At 38.4% G+C, this 17,491-nt stretch overlaps 1 protein-coding gene across 1 annotated transcript in view; it reads left to right on the plus strand.

Annotated features, from left to right (window-relative positions):
* Positions 1 to 296: 296 nt before the first annotated feature.
* triqk (triple QxxK/R motif containing) overlaps positions 297 to 17,491 on the plus strand; it is a 28,620-nt gene continuing 11,425 nt past the window's right edge. The window contains exons 1-2 of the mRNA XM_030741285.1: positions 297 to 487; positions 8,463 to 8,537. Of these exons, the coding sequence (XP_030597145.1) occupies positions 8,477 to 8,537 (61 nt within the window). The 5' untranslated portion in view covers positions 297 to 487; positions 8,463 to 8,476. The remainder of the gene's footprint in view (positions 488 to 8,462; positions 8,538 to 17,491) is intronic.

Here is a 17,491-nt window from a genome sequence, read left to right on the forward strand (position 1 = left end):
AACAGAGGCAAATACAGGGGTAAATGACAAATAGTGCGAGATATGTTTATAAGGATTTCACAACATATCAAACAATTATCTAAAACTGGCATGATGTGAAACGTTGACCCCGATAATGAAGTTTTGCGGAATTTTATATTTTATTTTAGTTATTTATTTTAAGTTTAGGGGAATATAAAATGCTGAGCTTATGAACCGACTCGTCACGCGCTACTCCAGTGTTTTTGTCTGAGCGTCCCACCCAGCCTCGCGCTATTGGGCAATTCGAAAGATACCGATGTTTGATTGGATGACAAGGCTGTCTGTGATTGACGTTGACGAGGAAAACAGGAACTGTCCGCGGAAGAAGCGATGTGTTGGCATTTCGGAAAAATTTAGATCAAAGTACAATAAAAAGGGTGAAATCGGTCGTCCTGCGGGTTCACGTAAAGCAGCCGTGCATTTCGTAACGCAGAAAAACGTCTTCTTAGCGACGCGTCCACACAGTGTAAGTATCTTCGTCAGTGCAATGAATGAACTCTGCTTCTTGCACATCTCCACTTACTGCAGTGTTTATGAGACTTTGTACTCACGTTAAAGGGCTTTCAGAAACCTTAAATGTGTGGTTAAGATTTGCTGGACATTTTGGTAACGCTGAAAACAGAAGGATATAATAATTGCCTCCGAGCTGCATGCCATGAATCTGCCTTATAATTTGACCATATTTTTGTTTACCTTTGTTACTCTTTGTTTGCCTTCAGCACTGCCTTAATTATTCATGGCATAGATTCAACAAGGTACTGGAAATATTCCTCAGAGATTTTGGTCTGTACTAACATAGCATCACACGTTGCCTCAGATTTGTCAGCTGCACTTCTGTGTGATATGAATCTCCTGCTCTCTTTATTGGCTTGAGATTTGGTGACTGTGGAGGACAGTTGAGTAGAGTGAACTCACTATGCTGTGACATGGCAAGTTGTTCTACTGGATCCAGCCATCAGAAGTTGGGTGACCATGGTCATAAAGGGATGCACATGGTCAGCAACAATACTCAGGTAGGCTGTGGTGTTTAAATGATGCCCTGTTGGTACCAAAGGGCCCAAAGTGTACCAGCAAATATGCTTGTCTGCATACCTTGGTTGTAGTGAGTGATTATCCGAGTTATGGTTGCGTTCATATCAGCTCAAAGCAGTCTGGCCATTCTCCTCTGACCTGACATCAATGACAAGATATTTTCACCCAGAGATCTGTTGCTTACTGGATATTTTCTCTTATTTTCAGACCATTGTCTGTAAACCCTAGAGATGCTTGTGTGGGAAAGTCCCAGTAAATAAATAGCTCCTGAAATACTCCGACCAGCCTGTCTGGCTAATAAAGTGGCGAATGAGCCACTTTATATGAAATGTTGGCAAATGAAATACATATGCAGTACATGAATTAATCAAACATTTAACACCGGCTCAATGTTTACTTTCATCTGCCATGTTTTAGTGTGTGACATCATCAATTCCTCAAGCTGTTTAGCATAATTTTCTCTGACTCTCCAAATTGTTTTTTTTTTTTGTAACTTGACTGTACATTTGAATTAATTTTCCCAGTTGGAAACAATTTCTCCAGATTGAATTCACCATATAATTATGCAATAAAACCTCGTCAAAACTACAGCACAGTGACATTTGTGATTCTCCCGCTCTTTCGTGAATTACTACACCTACAGTTTGCAAACTAGCTTTGCGTTTGTGCTGCACATGCATCTATCCTTGACTGCTATATTTACAGAAAGCCTGGTATTCTTATTTAAACCTTATAAGGACGATGTGATAAAGAAGAGGTGGATTACTTTGTGTGAAGTGAGAGTTGAGGATCACTGTCAACACCTAACCTCTGCAAAGAGTTTTTCAGACCAGTTAATGTCACAAACTTCACTGGGGACGGCGGGGATTATCAGCAGGTGAATGGTGCCGAATGCTCAGTAATTCTGTACAGATATTACAAAGACACAGGATCTTTTCTTTTGTTTCGGTTCATTTGTACTTCTTTGTAGATAATTTATGTATTTGCTTGTGTGACACTTGTCTAACCCTGTGCATAGCCACTAAAACCTTGACTTGCAGGTTTTACTGTACTGGGGCTGAAGTCTAGGTTTTCTAAGTGAGACAACTGTTACAAAAAGCCTTTTGTTAAAAAAAAAAAAAAAAAATCCAGATTTACTTGCCGGGCCTAGTTCGGGTCTCCAGTAAACTGAGATTATTGTTAACACTGTTAATGACAGGAATGTATTATTTGCCCTGTCATCTATGACTATAAGGTGAAAAAATGGACAGGGAAGTATTATAATATCAACTCCAACAATGCACCTGTCACTAGCTGCAGCACACTGCTTTGCTACAGTATGTCTTCATCTTCCACTGATGCAGATGCGAAACACATCTTTTCAAAGGTGTTCCTTTTTGGCAATTTAGGTATATTATTGTGATGTTAATGAATAATACCCCATAGCTGTAGCTCTGAGAGCATCCAGCTGTAAACATTTCATTTTCCTTTGGACACCTCCCTCTCTTCCTTTTGTCGTTCTCTGACTTCCTTTTATTTGCTGACTCTGGTTTCCAAACGCTGGAGAACAATAACTGTGCATACATCCTTGTTCTATGTTGGCACTAAGAGTGCTTGAAATGTAGCTGAAAACAGTGTTTTTAGTGTAAGGTAAAATTCCGGTATCCCAAGGCAGCTGCAGTCTCCCGTGAGAACGTATCAGTCAGCACAGGCAGCCAGCCACGCTTCTTGAACATGCTAATTCAGTCTCTCTCCTCTATTCCCCAGCTGCACCTCTAGATTCTCCACCACTCTTGTTCCTCTTGGATACACATAGATACTTTTTCCTATTCACCTACCCCCCCCATGTGCACACCTGCATACAAATTTTTCTTTTTTTTAACCACACTTGAACAGTTTCTTTCTTTTTATTATAATCATTTATTGTTAGACTAGCAGGATTTGGTAGATGGTATTATGTGTCTAATGTGGGTCGATGCAGATCTTTTTATCTTAAATCCTTTGCCCAGAGAACAGGATAGACATTTCTCTATCATCAGCAACCACACATACGTGTCCCTGGACTCACTCTTACTTTTCCCACTATTTTAAACAAAGGGCTACACTATTGATTGATGCAGTGTGTTGTGAGGGGCGCCTGTCTGGAATTTAGAGCAGGAGAAACAAGCATCTTGGATTGATGCAAGAAACAAACACGCTTAAGTTTAAGCACTTTGTAAAGAAAAGCATTACATGGGCTTAAATTCTGGTGATGGATAGTCCTTATTTTGTGCATAAAAGTGTCACACATGCTGGGTCCATATTATTTCTCTTATTCTTATGATGCTTTGGCTGTAAGGCATTTGTGGGGTTTTGGAGAGGAGCCATTCTTTAAGATCAGCAGTCGTAGTAGATCAAAGGGACTTGTGTACAGTCTGTTATTATAGGATAAAACCCCAGAAAAACATCTGATGGTGATTCAGTAACCATGTTCCACCTTTTGGGTGATTAAAAATGAAATCAAGAGCTAAATTCAAACTTTAAAACATACAGTGGCAGGAGCTGTAAAACCAATCAAATTATTTCAAAGTAAATGTCATGTCTCCAGTTGTAGCTCTTGTCACTTGATGATACACCATTTAAGGTGGCATGTCAGTAGTTTAACATTTTATAAAGATTAAAACAAACATTCTTTTTTCTTTAACTTAAGCATCTTAAAATAATCCTAAAATATTTTTTAATGTATTTATTACAAACAGAAAAAAAAATATTACCTCCTCTAAATACACACTGTAAACATTGTTATTTAAAATAATAAATAGAGGTATTTCAGCAGTGATCAAGTCAGAAATGAAAGATGCCCTTGCCGATGACTTCACCTTTATTAAAAGTGAACTACAAGCAGTGAGAGCGCAAGTGGCTACAATGCTACTTCGTACAGACCTGGACCAGGTTAAAGAGTGTTAAAGAGGTGGAAGATGGTTTATCATACTGGTCCGATGAGGTTGTCGCCCTGCGCAGCACAGTGATGGAACTGAAAGATGAGGTGAACAAGTTATCCCCACAATTGTTTCATCTGACCAGACAGGATTTGTTAAAAATCGCCAATCCTGTTTTAATATCAGGCGGCTGTTTAATGTGTTATATACTCCCACCCCACCTGGCCATAACTGTGATGAGGTCACACTTTCGTTAGATGCTGAGAAAGCATTTGACTGGGTGGAGTGGAATTACCTTTTTAGGACTTTAGAGACCTTTAATTTTGGCCCTAAATTTATATCATGGGTGAAGTTGATATACACCTCGCCAATAGCGGCTGTACGCACTAATTCCAATCTATCCAGCTATTTTGAATTGACACGTGGTACGAGGCAGGGGTGCCCACTTTCCCCACTTTTATTCGCACTTGCGATTGAACCGCTTGCTGTAGCATTGCGGCAAAGTCAGGTGATTAAAGGTATAATTCGGTTCGGCACTGAACATAAAGTTTCCTTATATTCCCTATATGTATATTTCAGACTCTTCTTCTAGTCTTCCTGAGTTACTTATTTTACTTCAAAAATTTGGGAGAATATCTGGTTATAAGATTAATCTTCAAAAAAGCGAGCTGATGCCTGTGACATCTATAGAAGGGAAGCCTATGGGCACTGTTCCTTTTAAAAGAAAATGGATAACTTGATCCTATAAAGATCTTTATAAGGCAAATTATCTACCACTATTGGTGAATCTTAGGCAGGACATTGCTAGGTGGGAATCCTTACCTCTCTCCCTTGCGGGAAGAATCAATTCAATTAAAATGACTATACTGCCTAAATTTCTTTATTTATTTCAGACTGTGCCAACGTTCCTTACTAAGTCTCTTTTCTAATTTGGACAGTGAATTATCAGCATTTGTTTGGAATAAAAAGCATCCACAGATTGGCAGGAAGATGCTGCAATTACCTCGTAGTCTTGGAGGCATGTCATCCCCTAACTTTGTGTACTATTATTGGGCGGCTAACATTAGAACCTTATTATATTGGGTAGAAAAGGACACTCCTGTCCCAAGTTGGGTGGGCTTGGAAAGAGGCTCAATTGTATCTAGTTCTCTCTCCAGTTTACTCTGCTCCAAGTTACCTTTTAATCAACCAGTCGCAACATATACTTCTAATCCAGTGGTAATTGACACAGTAAAAATCTGGAATCAGTGTAGAAGATCATTCAAAAGTACAGAGTAATTATTGGCAGCCCCTGTATCAAATAATCACATGTTTATTCCTTCATTAACAGATTCAGCTTTTAATATCTGGGCTCTAAAAGGAATAAATTTATTATATGATCTATATGTAGATAATAGGTTTGCTTCGTTTGAACAGTAGGTACAGAAATTTGACATTAATAAATCACAGTTTTTCAGATATTTGCAATTGAGACATTTTGTAATGTCCAACGCTGAGTGCTTTCCTCTACGCCCTTCTACCTCTGTTGTTGATAAGATTCTGGAGTGTAGGTCTGACACAAAACGATCCATGAGTAGAGTTTATACACTGTTTAATTCATACCATGATACCAGTTTGGATTCTCTGAAATACAGGGGGGAGATGGACTTGGAGGAATCCATATCAGATTCAGACTGGCAAAAGGTTATTCAAAATATTTATTCTTCCTCAATTTGTCTAAGGCATGCAATAGTTCAATTCAGTGTAGTACATCGTCTACATTGGTCTAAAGATAAATTGTACAAGTTTAAAAAGGACCTGGATTCGACATGTGATCGCTGTAAACTGACTCCAGCTACACTTTTACATACATTCTGGACTTGTCCAAAACTACATGGGCATTAGCAATCTATTTTTGATACTTTATCAGAAGTATCTGGACAAATTATTCACCTGTCACCACTCATCGCTCTCTTCGGGGTGGCCCCAGCAGATATCATTCTCAGCAAACATCAGAGGAATATGATAGCCTTCTGCTCTCTTCTGGCCAGGAGACTGATTCTGTGTAGATGGAAAGATCCACATTCTCCAGCATACGGACATTGGATAAAAGAGGTTATGTATTACATTCATCTGGAGAAGATTAGATATACGGTCAAGGGTTCTGTTAAAAAATTCTATGATATCTAGCAGCCATTTTTATCTTATTTTGAAGGTATTTCGGCAGACAAACTTGTGTAGTGATCAATTGCTGGTTGTATTATATATATGCACAAATCTGAGATTAATATTAGTTACTTTACAAACACAAGCTGTACACATGTTGATGTAATAGATCCGACATAGAAGGGGTGGGGTGGGAGGGATTTTTGTAGTGTATGTGCATTTTTGTTGTTGTTTTATGTTTACTTAAAAAAAACAAAACAATAAAAAGACTTTGATCAAAAAAAATAAAATAATAAATAGAGGGCTTAAAATACTTAAACCAGCTTCTGTACACAACCACATTGGATTTAAAACAAATGAATCAAAATCAAAAACTAAATTTTCCCAAAAACAACAAAACAAAAAGAAGAATCCTTTGCAGTGAATGTTTAAAGTCTGGTTCACACGCAGGCCACCTCTCTTGAGAAGCTTTGCGAGGCAAGCCTTTACCCCAGCAGCCACTAGTTGCTACTCGTTTGTGGGTCTTTCTGTCTTCACTTATGGTTTTACTAAGTACCTTAATCTGCTTCACAGATTAAGCAAGCTCAATTCAAGTCATGTAACATACCCAGCTATTTAAAGTTCAATTTCTTTGCCTTTAGAAGCTCATGAATTGCTTTTGAGGCATCTTTTAAGTCATAATCCGCCTGCACTGTAAAATGCTGTCCCACCCGTTTCGCAGCATTTGAGTCATTGCAGAAATTGCAGCTCTATAGATCTCAGAATTCATCCTGCCCTTTTTGTCAATAAACATCGCTGACCTGTTTTACTGGTAGCTATACCTGCCCACGCCATAACACTGATGTTGTGTGCTTTGGATTATCAGCCCTGCCTCTCCTCGTCTGTAGTCCTTGTTTTGTATGCCCCCCCCCAAAAAATCTGGTTTCAGAACTGTGCAGGCTATTTTTTTTTTTTTTGTTGTTTTCAAGCTTATCTAGATTTTCTTCATCCTGAGTGTTACCAATGGTCTTATGTTCATTTACATTCACGAGTGCATGTCTTGATTGCAAATGTTGACAATGATATACTTGCCTCCATGAGAGTGCTCTTGGCTACATGTTGTGAAGAGGTTCTGTTTCCGCCAAAGAAAGAAATCTCTTATCCACTTTGAGTGTTTTCCTGTGCATGCCTGGCCATTTAATGCTGATGCCTTGATTTGCATGGTTGTAGGTTTCTTGTACCTCTGATGGGTCTGGTTTTTTTTTTTTTTTGATCAAAAACTTTGGACCTCATATTGAGAGTTACAGCTACCAAATGTAAATTCAACATTTTAATTAGTCATGAATTAACATAAAACACCTGACCATGAAACTGCTTATTAGTTAGATTCTCCAAACCTGTGAAATGAACGGAATATGTTAAAAGTGGCTGATTATAAATATCTGGTTAATGGAGTATTTTTATTAAACCCCTTTAATGACAGCTATGCTTCAGTTACATCTTGATTGCTTTATTTGTGGTGATGTACATAACCAAAATTTTTACATGATAGATCCAGTAGAATTTCCTAGTGATGGCAGTGATATTTCACCTTTTGGTCAGCATGTCGTGGCCCTGATGGACGTCCCTTTACACTTTACATGGCGACACAGTGTTTAAAGCTGTTAATGCTGTAAGTGTAATTATATTGATTACAACAGGCAGTTGTCTAAGCACCATCAGATGTGTTGCTGTTACAGTACCAGTGCCTTTGTTGTATTATATTTCCTTATCTGGAAGAAGGCCTGTGAATTGAAACAATACCTGCATAGAAGGAATAACCATATCAAGTCAAGGTGTGCAACACTTTTTTTTTTCTTATTCATAAATATTCATCCTTTGACCAGTACTTCATCCCCTACTGTGCAGTACTTTTATGTTCTTATATATATATTCCATAGCACAAGTGTATTCACTTGTACACTTGGAGCCTAAGGATGCTATTTATATTATTCATAGCTCTTTGTCTTTATATCTTACCCCTGAGCTGTCAAGGTAATCAAAGAGAACTCATGGTGTGAAGGGAAATGGTGTTAGGCTAAATGAGATGGGTAGGAAGTGCACATACTGAGAACGTAACGCACATGGTAGGTGGTGAGAATTAATTTAATTACATGTAGCAGATGTATGTGAAAGATAAACCATCTGCCTGATCAAAACTGACTACTTTGTGCGCTATATGTGATTGTGTATTAACTCAAATCCTTCCTGCAGATTTCATAAATTATCCCTAGCTACAGAAAAAGGAGTGGAGCTGCAATATAGTTGCATTTAATTAAACTAAACAATTGTAGTATAGAGACTTAGCTGTGAAATTCTCTCAATGTTTTTATTCTCATTTCCTGTCAGGTTGAGGAAGGAGGATGGGGAAGAAAGATGCCAGTGCGACCAAATTACCAGTTGATCAATACAGAAAGCAGATTGGTGAGTCCTCTGTCCTGCTGCTCAGCAACAGTAAATCAATCAAATGTAATTAAATGAAATAACACGCAAGGTGTAATGAAAAAAAAATCTGAAAAATGGTTCCATAAAAATCAGAAGTTTTACAGTTTAAATTTGGCTGATCTTTCTTTGAGGTAATCTTCTCAGGCATGTGTTTGATTTATTCAACATTTATCAGGTTGCTCACTGTCAGACAGCCAAGGTGGACCAACAAAAGAAAATTTAGAGGAGACAGTGTGAACTGTGGTGGGTGCCAGATCAAAACACAACCTTTACTTACACCATGAGCACCTACCAGATTTACCTACCTGCAACTTTGTCTGCTTCCTAAAAATGAAAATCTACTTAAAGGAATGCCATTTTGACACAGTGTAAGACACACTCTGTCATCCAACACTGCTCACAAGGCGCAGCACGGTGGGTGTAAAATGACAATTATGATCATATTGATGTCTACTGGAAAATTGCTCTGTTGTGATTTCATAAACACTTTCCCAGTGAGTTTATGGGCTTGTGACAATTTGTTAGCCAGTGAGTGAGCCCTTCGTAGTCTGATCCACCCCTCGCTTGTCACATTTGGTTGCCAAGATTGCGGCAGCAAAAAGCTCAGCCTGAGGCTTCATAAAGGGACTTCACTAACCAGTGGGTGACATCACAATGGCTACATCCATATTCATACTGTTTATGGTGAAAATTAATTCAACAAACTGCTTTTCTCCATTTCATAGCATAAAATAAATTATCTTGGTATTTACCATGGATCTAGCAGTGTAATCTCATTGTACATTCTGTATAATTACAAATTAAGGATTAAGCATTCTATTCTATTCTATATAACATATGGCTTATAGTTTCAACAAAAGAGTATCTGATAATTAAAACAATAAGGTTACTGTTAATTATTTTGTGAGGCATTTTTGGTCGTTTGGATTCTTGTGGTCTAACTCCATTTCAGCAATATTTATTCACTGGCTGATGTGGGCATTCCTACAATGACAGTAATTAAAGTTGCCTTATAGAAACAAGCTGACATCCCACATTTAAGAAATGCCATGTAATACTATGTTACTGGGAAGTCACTGGTGGGAATTTTCACATTTATTCCAGACATTTGCCACAGTTGGCAAATGTAGAAACAAGCATCATCTCTTTGCATAGTTTTGGAACCTTTTCTAGTTTTCACCACAGCAAAGAGAAACCTTAAAAAACCAAATTCACTGACATTATGCAAACTGTGCAAGTAATTACCCTTAGTCATGAAAAAGTGGCATCTCAGGTGACAGACAGTGAATATCTTGCTTAAAAACCTCCCTCTGTCCTATGTTGCCAGAAGCTGTTTTGTCAAGGTGTATTGGCTTTCTGATCGTGTAGTATTTACTTCCCCCTTCATTCCCCTTTCTTCACAAAAGGCCAACTAAAGCAATATGATTGGAATCAATCAAAAGCTCAGCCAACTTTACCATGCCAGCTGTGGTTGCTTAAAGATCAGTCTTTCTATCAAATCTTTTTTTTTTTTTTTTTTCCTCTTGTGGGGCAAACCCAAAAGGCTGGCAGTGGCAAAGCTGGATAATTGTGGGCAGCTGACTGACATAAATACAAAGGGAAGCTCTGTTGGCCTTACAGGCTTAAAGGTTTTACTTCAAATCCCAGGAGTCACATTTTGTTAACGTGAAATGTGACACAGCAGTCTTGTATGACACAAAATCATCCTGAGAGAATGAGATTTTATCAGCAATTGGACTTGTGGCTTTTAATAAAAGAACTGGTTTTTGGCCTTGCTTAATGATTATTAATGACCATTAATGAGTTGAAAAGTGTGACACATTCCAGAAAATTAAAGATACTAATCTAACATGACAGATTTATGTACATCTCCCTGACTGTGGTAAACTAAGAAGCAGTAGCTTCTGCTGTTTGACTGACACATTTTTCTTAAACATCAGGAAAACAGCAATCTGCACAAACATTCAAGGAAACAAAGATGACCCAATATTTAACTTGTCCACTTGATTCTTAGCCCAAGAGAGACAGCACAACAAAAGAGTTGCCTTAATTCTTTGTGGCATAGATTCATCAAGGTGCTGGAAACATTCCTCAGAGATTTTGGTCCATATTGACATGATAGTTTCTGCAGATTTATCACACAGTTGCTGTAGAGCTGCAACTCTGGGGTTTCCCCACATCTCAAAGGTGCTCTACTGGATTGAGATCTGGTGACTCTGGAGGCCATTTAAGTACAGCGAACTCACTGTCAAGAAAGCAAATTGAGATGATTTGAGCTTTGTGACAAGGTACATTATCCTGCTTGAAACAGTCATCAGAAGATGGGGACACTGTGGTCATAAAGGGATGCACCAGGGTTATTATAGTTAACGAAAACGAACGAAATAACGAAAACTGAAATTGAAAAAACATTGTCGTTAACTGAAATAAATAAAAACTATAATTAAAAGGAAAAAACGATAACTAATTAAAACTGAATTGTGAGTTTACAAAACTAACTAAAACTAACTGAAATTATCGATAAACTGACTTTCATTTTAAGCCTTGTGGATTGATATGAAATCATTGTTTCCGCTCTCCGAGTTTAAGCTGGGAGCGCCATAGGACAACTGTGTGAGTGCGCATGTGCGTGCGCTCACCGCGCTGGTCCGCAAAGTAATGGCTGCGGTCTGCAGAGAAAGCGGCAGAGTCCCGTATGGAGGTTCTTTGAGTACAAACACCTGCACACGACCACAAGGTAATTAACACACACAATCCAGCTACACAAGCATAAATGTGGACATGAGGTCGACAACTTCCGTGGGTTGTGTACAGAGGCCGCAAAGACCCTGCAAGTTTAATTAGCAGCATCTAACCAAGCTAGCTCCAAAACAGAAGCAGCTTCAGGTGGTGAGAACATCAGGATGCAGCTGGATTTGAGCTTTGACTCCTTCAAAGAGTTTGTTTTTGTCAAACACCACATGTAGGTGTTATTAATCGGCTGCACTGATGCTGAACTTTATTGTGGAGTTTATTGTAGAATTTATTGAGTTTGGGAGTTCATGTTTTTCTTTGTTTCTCCCTGCTGATGTTCATGTGTGTCCTTAATATTACACACATTTAGCATGTCTTGTGAACAGTTGGTTGTTGAATATATTTCTTTAAATGTATCTTTTTGTCAAGTTTTCATTACACAATAGTCACTTTTGCGCCTTGAATCTTGCACCTGATCAGGTATGAAAATACTAAAACTAATACTGAAACTAACTAAAACTACGCATGAAACCAAAATAAAAACTAATAAAAACGAGAAAAACCACTCTGAAAACTAATTAAAACTAACTGAATTAGAGAAAAAAAAGTAAAAACTAACTAAAACTAAACTATAATGTAAAATCCAAAACTATTATAACCCTGGGATGCACATAGTCAGCAACAATACTCAGTCTAGGCTGTGGTGTTTAAATGATGCTCAGTTGGCCCAGAGGGAGACAGAAAATATCCCCCATACCATTAAACCACCACCACCAGCCTGAACTGTTGATACAAGGCAGGATGAATCCATGCTTTGGTGTTGTTTATGCCAAATTCTGGCCCTACCAAGTGGCGGCTGGAGCAGAAATCAAGACTCATCAGACCAGGCAACAGTTTGTATTGAGTCTGTGTGAACAGTAGCCTCAATTTTCTGTTCTTAGCTGACAGGAGTGACACCCGACGTGGTCTTCTGCTGCTGTAACCCTTATACTTCAAACTCTGACATGTTGTTTGTGCAGAGATGCTCTTTTGCATACCTCAGCTGTAACGAGTGGTTATTTTGAGTTACTGTTGTGGCAAAATTGCAGCAAATCATCAGTTTCTGTAATTCAAAAGCCAACAACCATGACACGTTCAAAGTCACTGAAATCCCTTTTTTCCTCCGTCTGCTGCTGAGTTTAAACTTCAGCCGGTCGTCTTGACCATGTCCGTAAGGCTGAATGCATCGAGTCACTGCCATGTGATTGGCCTTGTATTTGTGTTAATGAGCAGCTGAACTGCTGTAACTGATAAAGTGGCTGGTGAGTGTATTAAACAGCAAAATAAAACACACACATTAATAGATAATATATTCAGCTGAGTCATGTGCAACACTACTGTAAGTTAACTCTAGCTCTAGACAGTAAAATGGTGGGTTTGTATCAAGTTGAGTATCATTATAATTGTTTGTTGCATTATGTTTTAATAGGGTATTAAAAACACCAGAAACCTGTAATTACCACTTTCTCATCACAAAGATGACAAAGATTCTGAAGCCCTATGGAAAGCCCTAAATCAGTCCTATCAATCTTGTAACTTGTGAAAATCCCATTATAAGGCAAGAATCATATATATATAAAATATAATGCCTGTTTAAGAAGCTGTACACTACTGTGACTCTACAGTGACAATAATGGCATTGTTCTAAACCTTCCTCCCAGCTGCCAGTACATGATTTTTACCTCTGGTGAGTCACATCCTCAGATTATTCCAGGTTTTGTATTTTCTGGTGTCAATTTTGTGTTAACAGGACTCACAGTGCTCTTGTGGGTTCTTAAGCAAAATGTTTGGTCGTTTTGCATTTTAAAAGTCATGTCACATTTGTAATTTTTTTTTTTTAATCTTATTATTGTTAAAGAAAAAGAATGCCACTAGAAGTCCAATTGTGTTTTTCTTTTCTTTATTTTCCCCCAGCCATGTGAAACGTTTTTACACTACCAGCCTGTAAAGGAGGGGATTAATGTTGTATATGTTTTCATATTGGGACAGGAGAATGGAATTATTTAGCCTGAGGATATCCCTTAAATGTCTGCCATTATGCAAAACCTGGCAGGTTCAACAAACATCCTCTACCACGGGTGCAGAAAATCTTATTCCCCACCCCCACCCCTCCTTACCCATTTAGTGTTTTCTTTCTGAGCACATCTTATCACTTCAGAAATATGTAATACACTTTGGACCCATCTCTCCCGCCGCCTTCCTCCAACCCCTCAATTTCTACCATTTTCCTTCTGTTTGAAAAGGACGGCCATCAGGCAGTTTCGACGAACCGCTGTTTAACAGCAAAGGTGAAAAACAGAGAGTGGGGGAAAAAGATGGAGAAAAATGAAGTCTTCAAATATAGCATGGGTCTTGGTCTTCTGAGAGCTGGAATAGGGCACACATGGTAATTTGAAAGCGTAATAGGCGTCTTATTCATGGCACATCAGCAGTAGTCCAAGCTGGTTGTTGAGCTGTACCATCATCTCTGCTGGAGTGCTTTTGTCGTGGCAGATGGCCATCAAATGGCTACTGTTGACACTCTCTTTTTAAATAACATTATTAAACCTGTTATAATTGAATACCCTCAGGATAGGTAAAGCTGTAGCTTTCTACATGTAAGTACAAGTGTACTATTCAAGTAATGATCCCCACTGCTTGTTGAAAACTAGGGAAATTGTCCACACAGATAAAAACATCTTCAATTTTACATACAGAATGTCAAGTCAGAAACTATTAGCTTTACAAGTTACCTTTTTACATGCAAATAAAAGATAACACCCCTGATGTTGTACTTCTTGTACTTGAAATACTTCACTCCTATCTGTAGGTAGGACAGCACAGTATATCAGCAAGGTATACCAGTTATCTTTTGCCATTATATATATATATATATATATATATATATATATATATATATATATATATATATATATATAATCTTCATGTACTATTTCACTTCCTTTCTCTTCCAGTAACAGAAAAAGGGCTCAGTGTCTGGCATCAGTTCTCCGGTTCTACCACTTATTCTGGCAGATGTCAGTGATCCGCACCATGTGGTCACTGACTATTTGGCTGCAATGCCACATAGACACAGAAGCAAAGCAAAGCATGAAAACTGTCAAACACGCTGTCAGTGTGTTTCCCGAATTGTCCCAGGGCACTCAGAAAGTACTAGACAGGGCTGCCCGTCCAAATTACTCTGCCTGTGTTGGATGCAGTATGTAGGATGGTTAGAAACAAACATGCAGCCACAGAAATCTTCAGGTATTTTAGTTTTTTTCTATGGACATACTTATGCTTCTGCTTGTAGACAGTGATGGCATGTTATTGATAGCCTATTGTTTTTACATATGTTACCTTTTACAGAAACTCGTATCATGCATCAGTTTAAATAATGAATTGGTTGTTACTTCAGAGCGATCCTTGTTTCAGACCATATAGCTAAATCCATTTAATTCACACTCACATTCACAACTATTGCCAATTTGGACTGTGGGATGAAATCGAAGTACTCAGACAGAATATGCAAAGTCCACACAAAAAGAACCCAGTCAGCAGATTCAAACTCAGGACCTTCTTGTTGTGAGTCAACACTGCTAACCAATGCACCTCTGTGCTACTCCAAAGTTTAGCTGATGAGAGGATAAGTGACTTTAGAGTGCAATTGTTGACTTCCTTAAAGACCTGTAACCATTTGTTGGAATAGATTCAACAACATGCTGGTGCTGGAAAATCTGGTTCCCTAGATTTTGGTCCATATTGACATGATAGCCTTACACAGTTGCTGGAGATTTATCAGCTGCACCTCCATGATATGAAAGTCCTGTTCCACCACGTCCCAAAGGTCCTCCTTTGAACTGAGATCTGGTGAGTGTGGAGCTTCAGGTTCCTGTTTTTAGCCTAGAAGAGTGGCCAGTGTGGTCTTCTGCTGCTGTAGCTCATTTGCTTCAAGGTTGAACATGTTGTGCATTCAGAGCTGCTCTTCTGCATACTTCAGTTGTAATGACTGGTTATTTGAGTTACTGCTGCCTTCCTTTCAGCTCAAAGATCTCTGGCCATTCTCTTCTGACCTCTGACATCAACAAGACATTTTCACCCAGAGAGCTGCTGCTCGTTGGATATTTTTCAGATTATCTTCTAAAACCTAGAGATGTGGGAAAACCCACTAGGTCAGCAGTTCACCTTGACTATGTCTACATGTCTAAATGCATCCCATTAATTTCCATGTTATTCAAATTTACAAAATTACATAATTTACAAACAGGTGTACCTAGTAGTACTTGCAGTTAAAACTGAATATTGCTGCAGGTTCAAAATCACATAGCGGGACAGAGATTTTAAATTTGCTTCATGTTTTTGCATTTTTACACAGAAATCATTGCAGAAAGTTTTTCAGTATTGATCCTTATGCATGTCTGATTTTAGTCAGTCAGTATAGTTCTACAATTGTGGTACTGTAAGTTCATGTATCTGTTCTGAAGCATATTTTTATAGTTAAGGTCTATTTTTTCCATCCCATATGCTTTTTTTCTGTGACATAGGCAGAGTGCTGGAGCTGCCGCTGCTTTGCAAATGAAATGTGCTTCTCACTCTATGGCTTATATGTAGATGTGGCTTTAGATGAACTGTGGAATTTTTGCAGTGTGGTATAGTGGGTTGACAATACAGATTGTTGCAAAGGTATTGTAGCTGATTTTTAATATATATTGACACTGGATTACATTTACAGAGAAACAACCAAGAATTCAGCAGCTTGGGGAACAACTCATGCTAGAGCAGGTCTCAGAAACATAATAGTGTTTCATTGTTTGCTAAAAAATAGTATTAGCTAAAATATTACTCAAATGAAAGCAGCTGAGCTGTACTAGGATCATGATATGCTTGCGTTTCTCAGGTCTTCAAAAGTAGAAAATAATTCATCCACAAAAATGACTCCCATGTTTCTCATTTTATTCCATTTTTTAAAAACAAAGAAGCCATCCCTGATGGAAGGGGGAAAGAGGGGGCTGAACAGATAGAAGCAAGAAGAAAATACCCCCAAGGATCTCTTCATATTCTTTTAAAGTAGATATTATGGTGGTGGAGGTCATTATCTAGGGGTTTGTTGCATATAAAAGTAATTGAATTTAATCTTCTCATTAGAAACGTGATGTAAATGAACCATTGCGTTGCCATTACAAATGTGGTCGTGCAGTTTCAAGCAGAATATTGGTTACTGGTCGCATTGTGATAGTGGGAAACTTGATCTCATCGCAAAGGGAAAGTGTCAGCAATCAAATTGCTATTCTAAGCAGAGAGGGGTATTATTAGCATCACATCATGGTTGGAGTGAAGGTTTCAAATGGTTCTCAAATGCTTTGGGAAAACTCAGTCAACCCTCTTCAGAATGTTACCAGGGAGACTAAAAGATAGAAAAACCACGTGATCACAAGGATCAGGGCACCAAGCTTTGTTTGGTAACAGATAGAAAACCAACTTTATAACAGATACATTTTCTAAATAAAGAACACATTATTCCAGTCTGCAGTTACACTGTCAAAGGAAGACTGTCTCATTAGAGGATGAGTAGTGTCTCTAAACCGCTTCTCAGAAAGGGGAAACAAGGACAAACACTTGGCTTTGCTTAAGACATACCAACATGTTGGAGTGGACAACTGGAGAAATTTAAAGATGACTTTAACTTTGAGATTTACAGCAGTAACAGATGGGTGTGTGTAAGGAGATAATTAGTATAGAGAATGGCACTGCAGTGTGTCAGTACACAATGATTGGCTAGAATTGAACATTGCACCAATTCTACAACACGTTGACCAATAAAAGTAGCAACCCACTGTTCAGAGACATGTAACACCCTTTGAGCTACATCCTTGTGTATTCATACTGTGGATTCATGTTATTTGAAGAGCAAGGAGTGCTGAATATCATAATAAAATATTTGGGACATTGTGACACCATTTTTGATAACATGCTCATCTTTGTACAAAGTTGAGGGGTCCAGCACTCGAGTCCAGCTTGAATGTAACTGTCATTAATGCAAACAGAGCCTTACGATATTCTGAAATTCATGTACATTTTTAGCACAAATGAAAATTTCACCCAGGCCACTGGGGAGATTACCGTATATCTCTCGGCTGGCCTGGGAACGCCTTGGGGTCCCTCCGAATGAGCTGGAGGAGCTG

This window comes from Archocentrus centrarchus, chromosome 11, assembly GCF_007364275.1.
Source record: "Archocentrus centrarchus isolate MPI-CPG fArcCen1 chromosome 11, fArcCen1, whole genome shotgun sequence".
Lineage (NCBI taxonomy): Eukaryota > Metazoa > Chordata > Actinopteri > Cichliformes > Cichlidae > Archocentrus > Archocentrus centrarchus.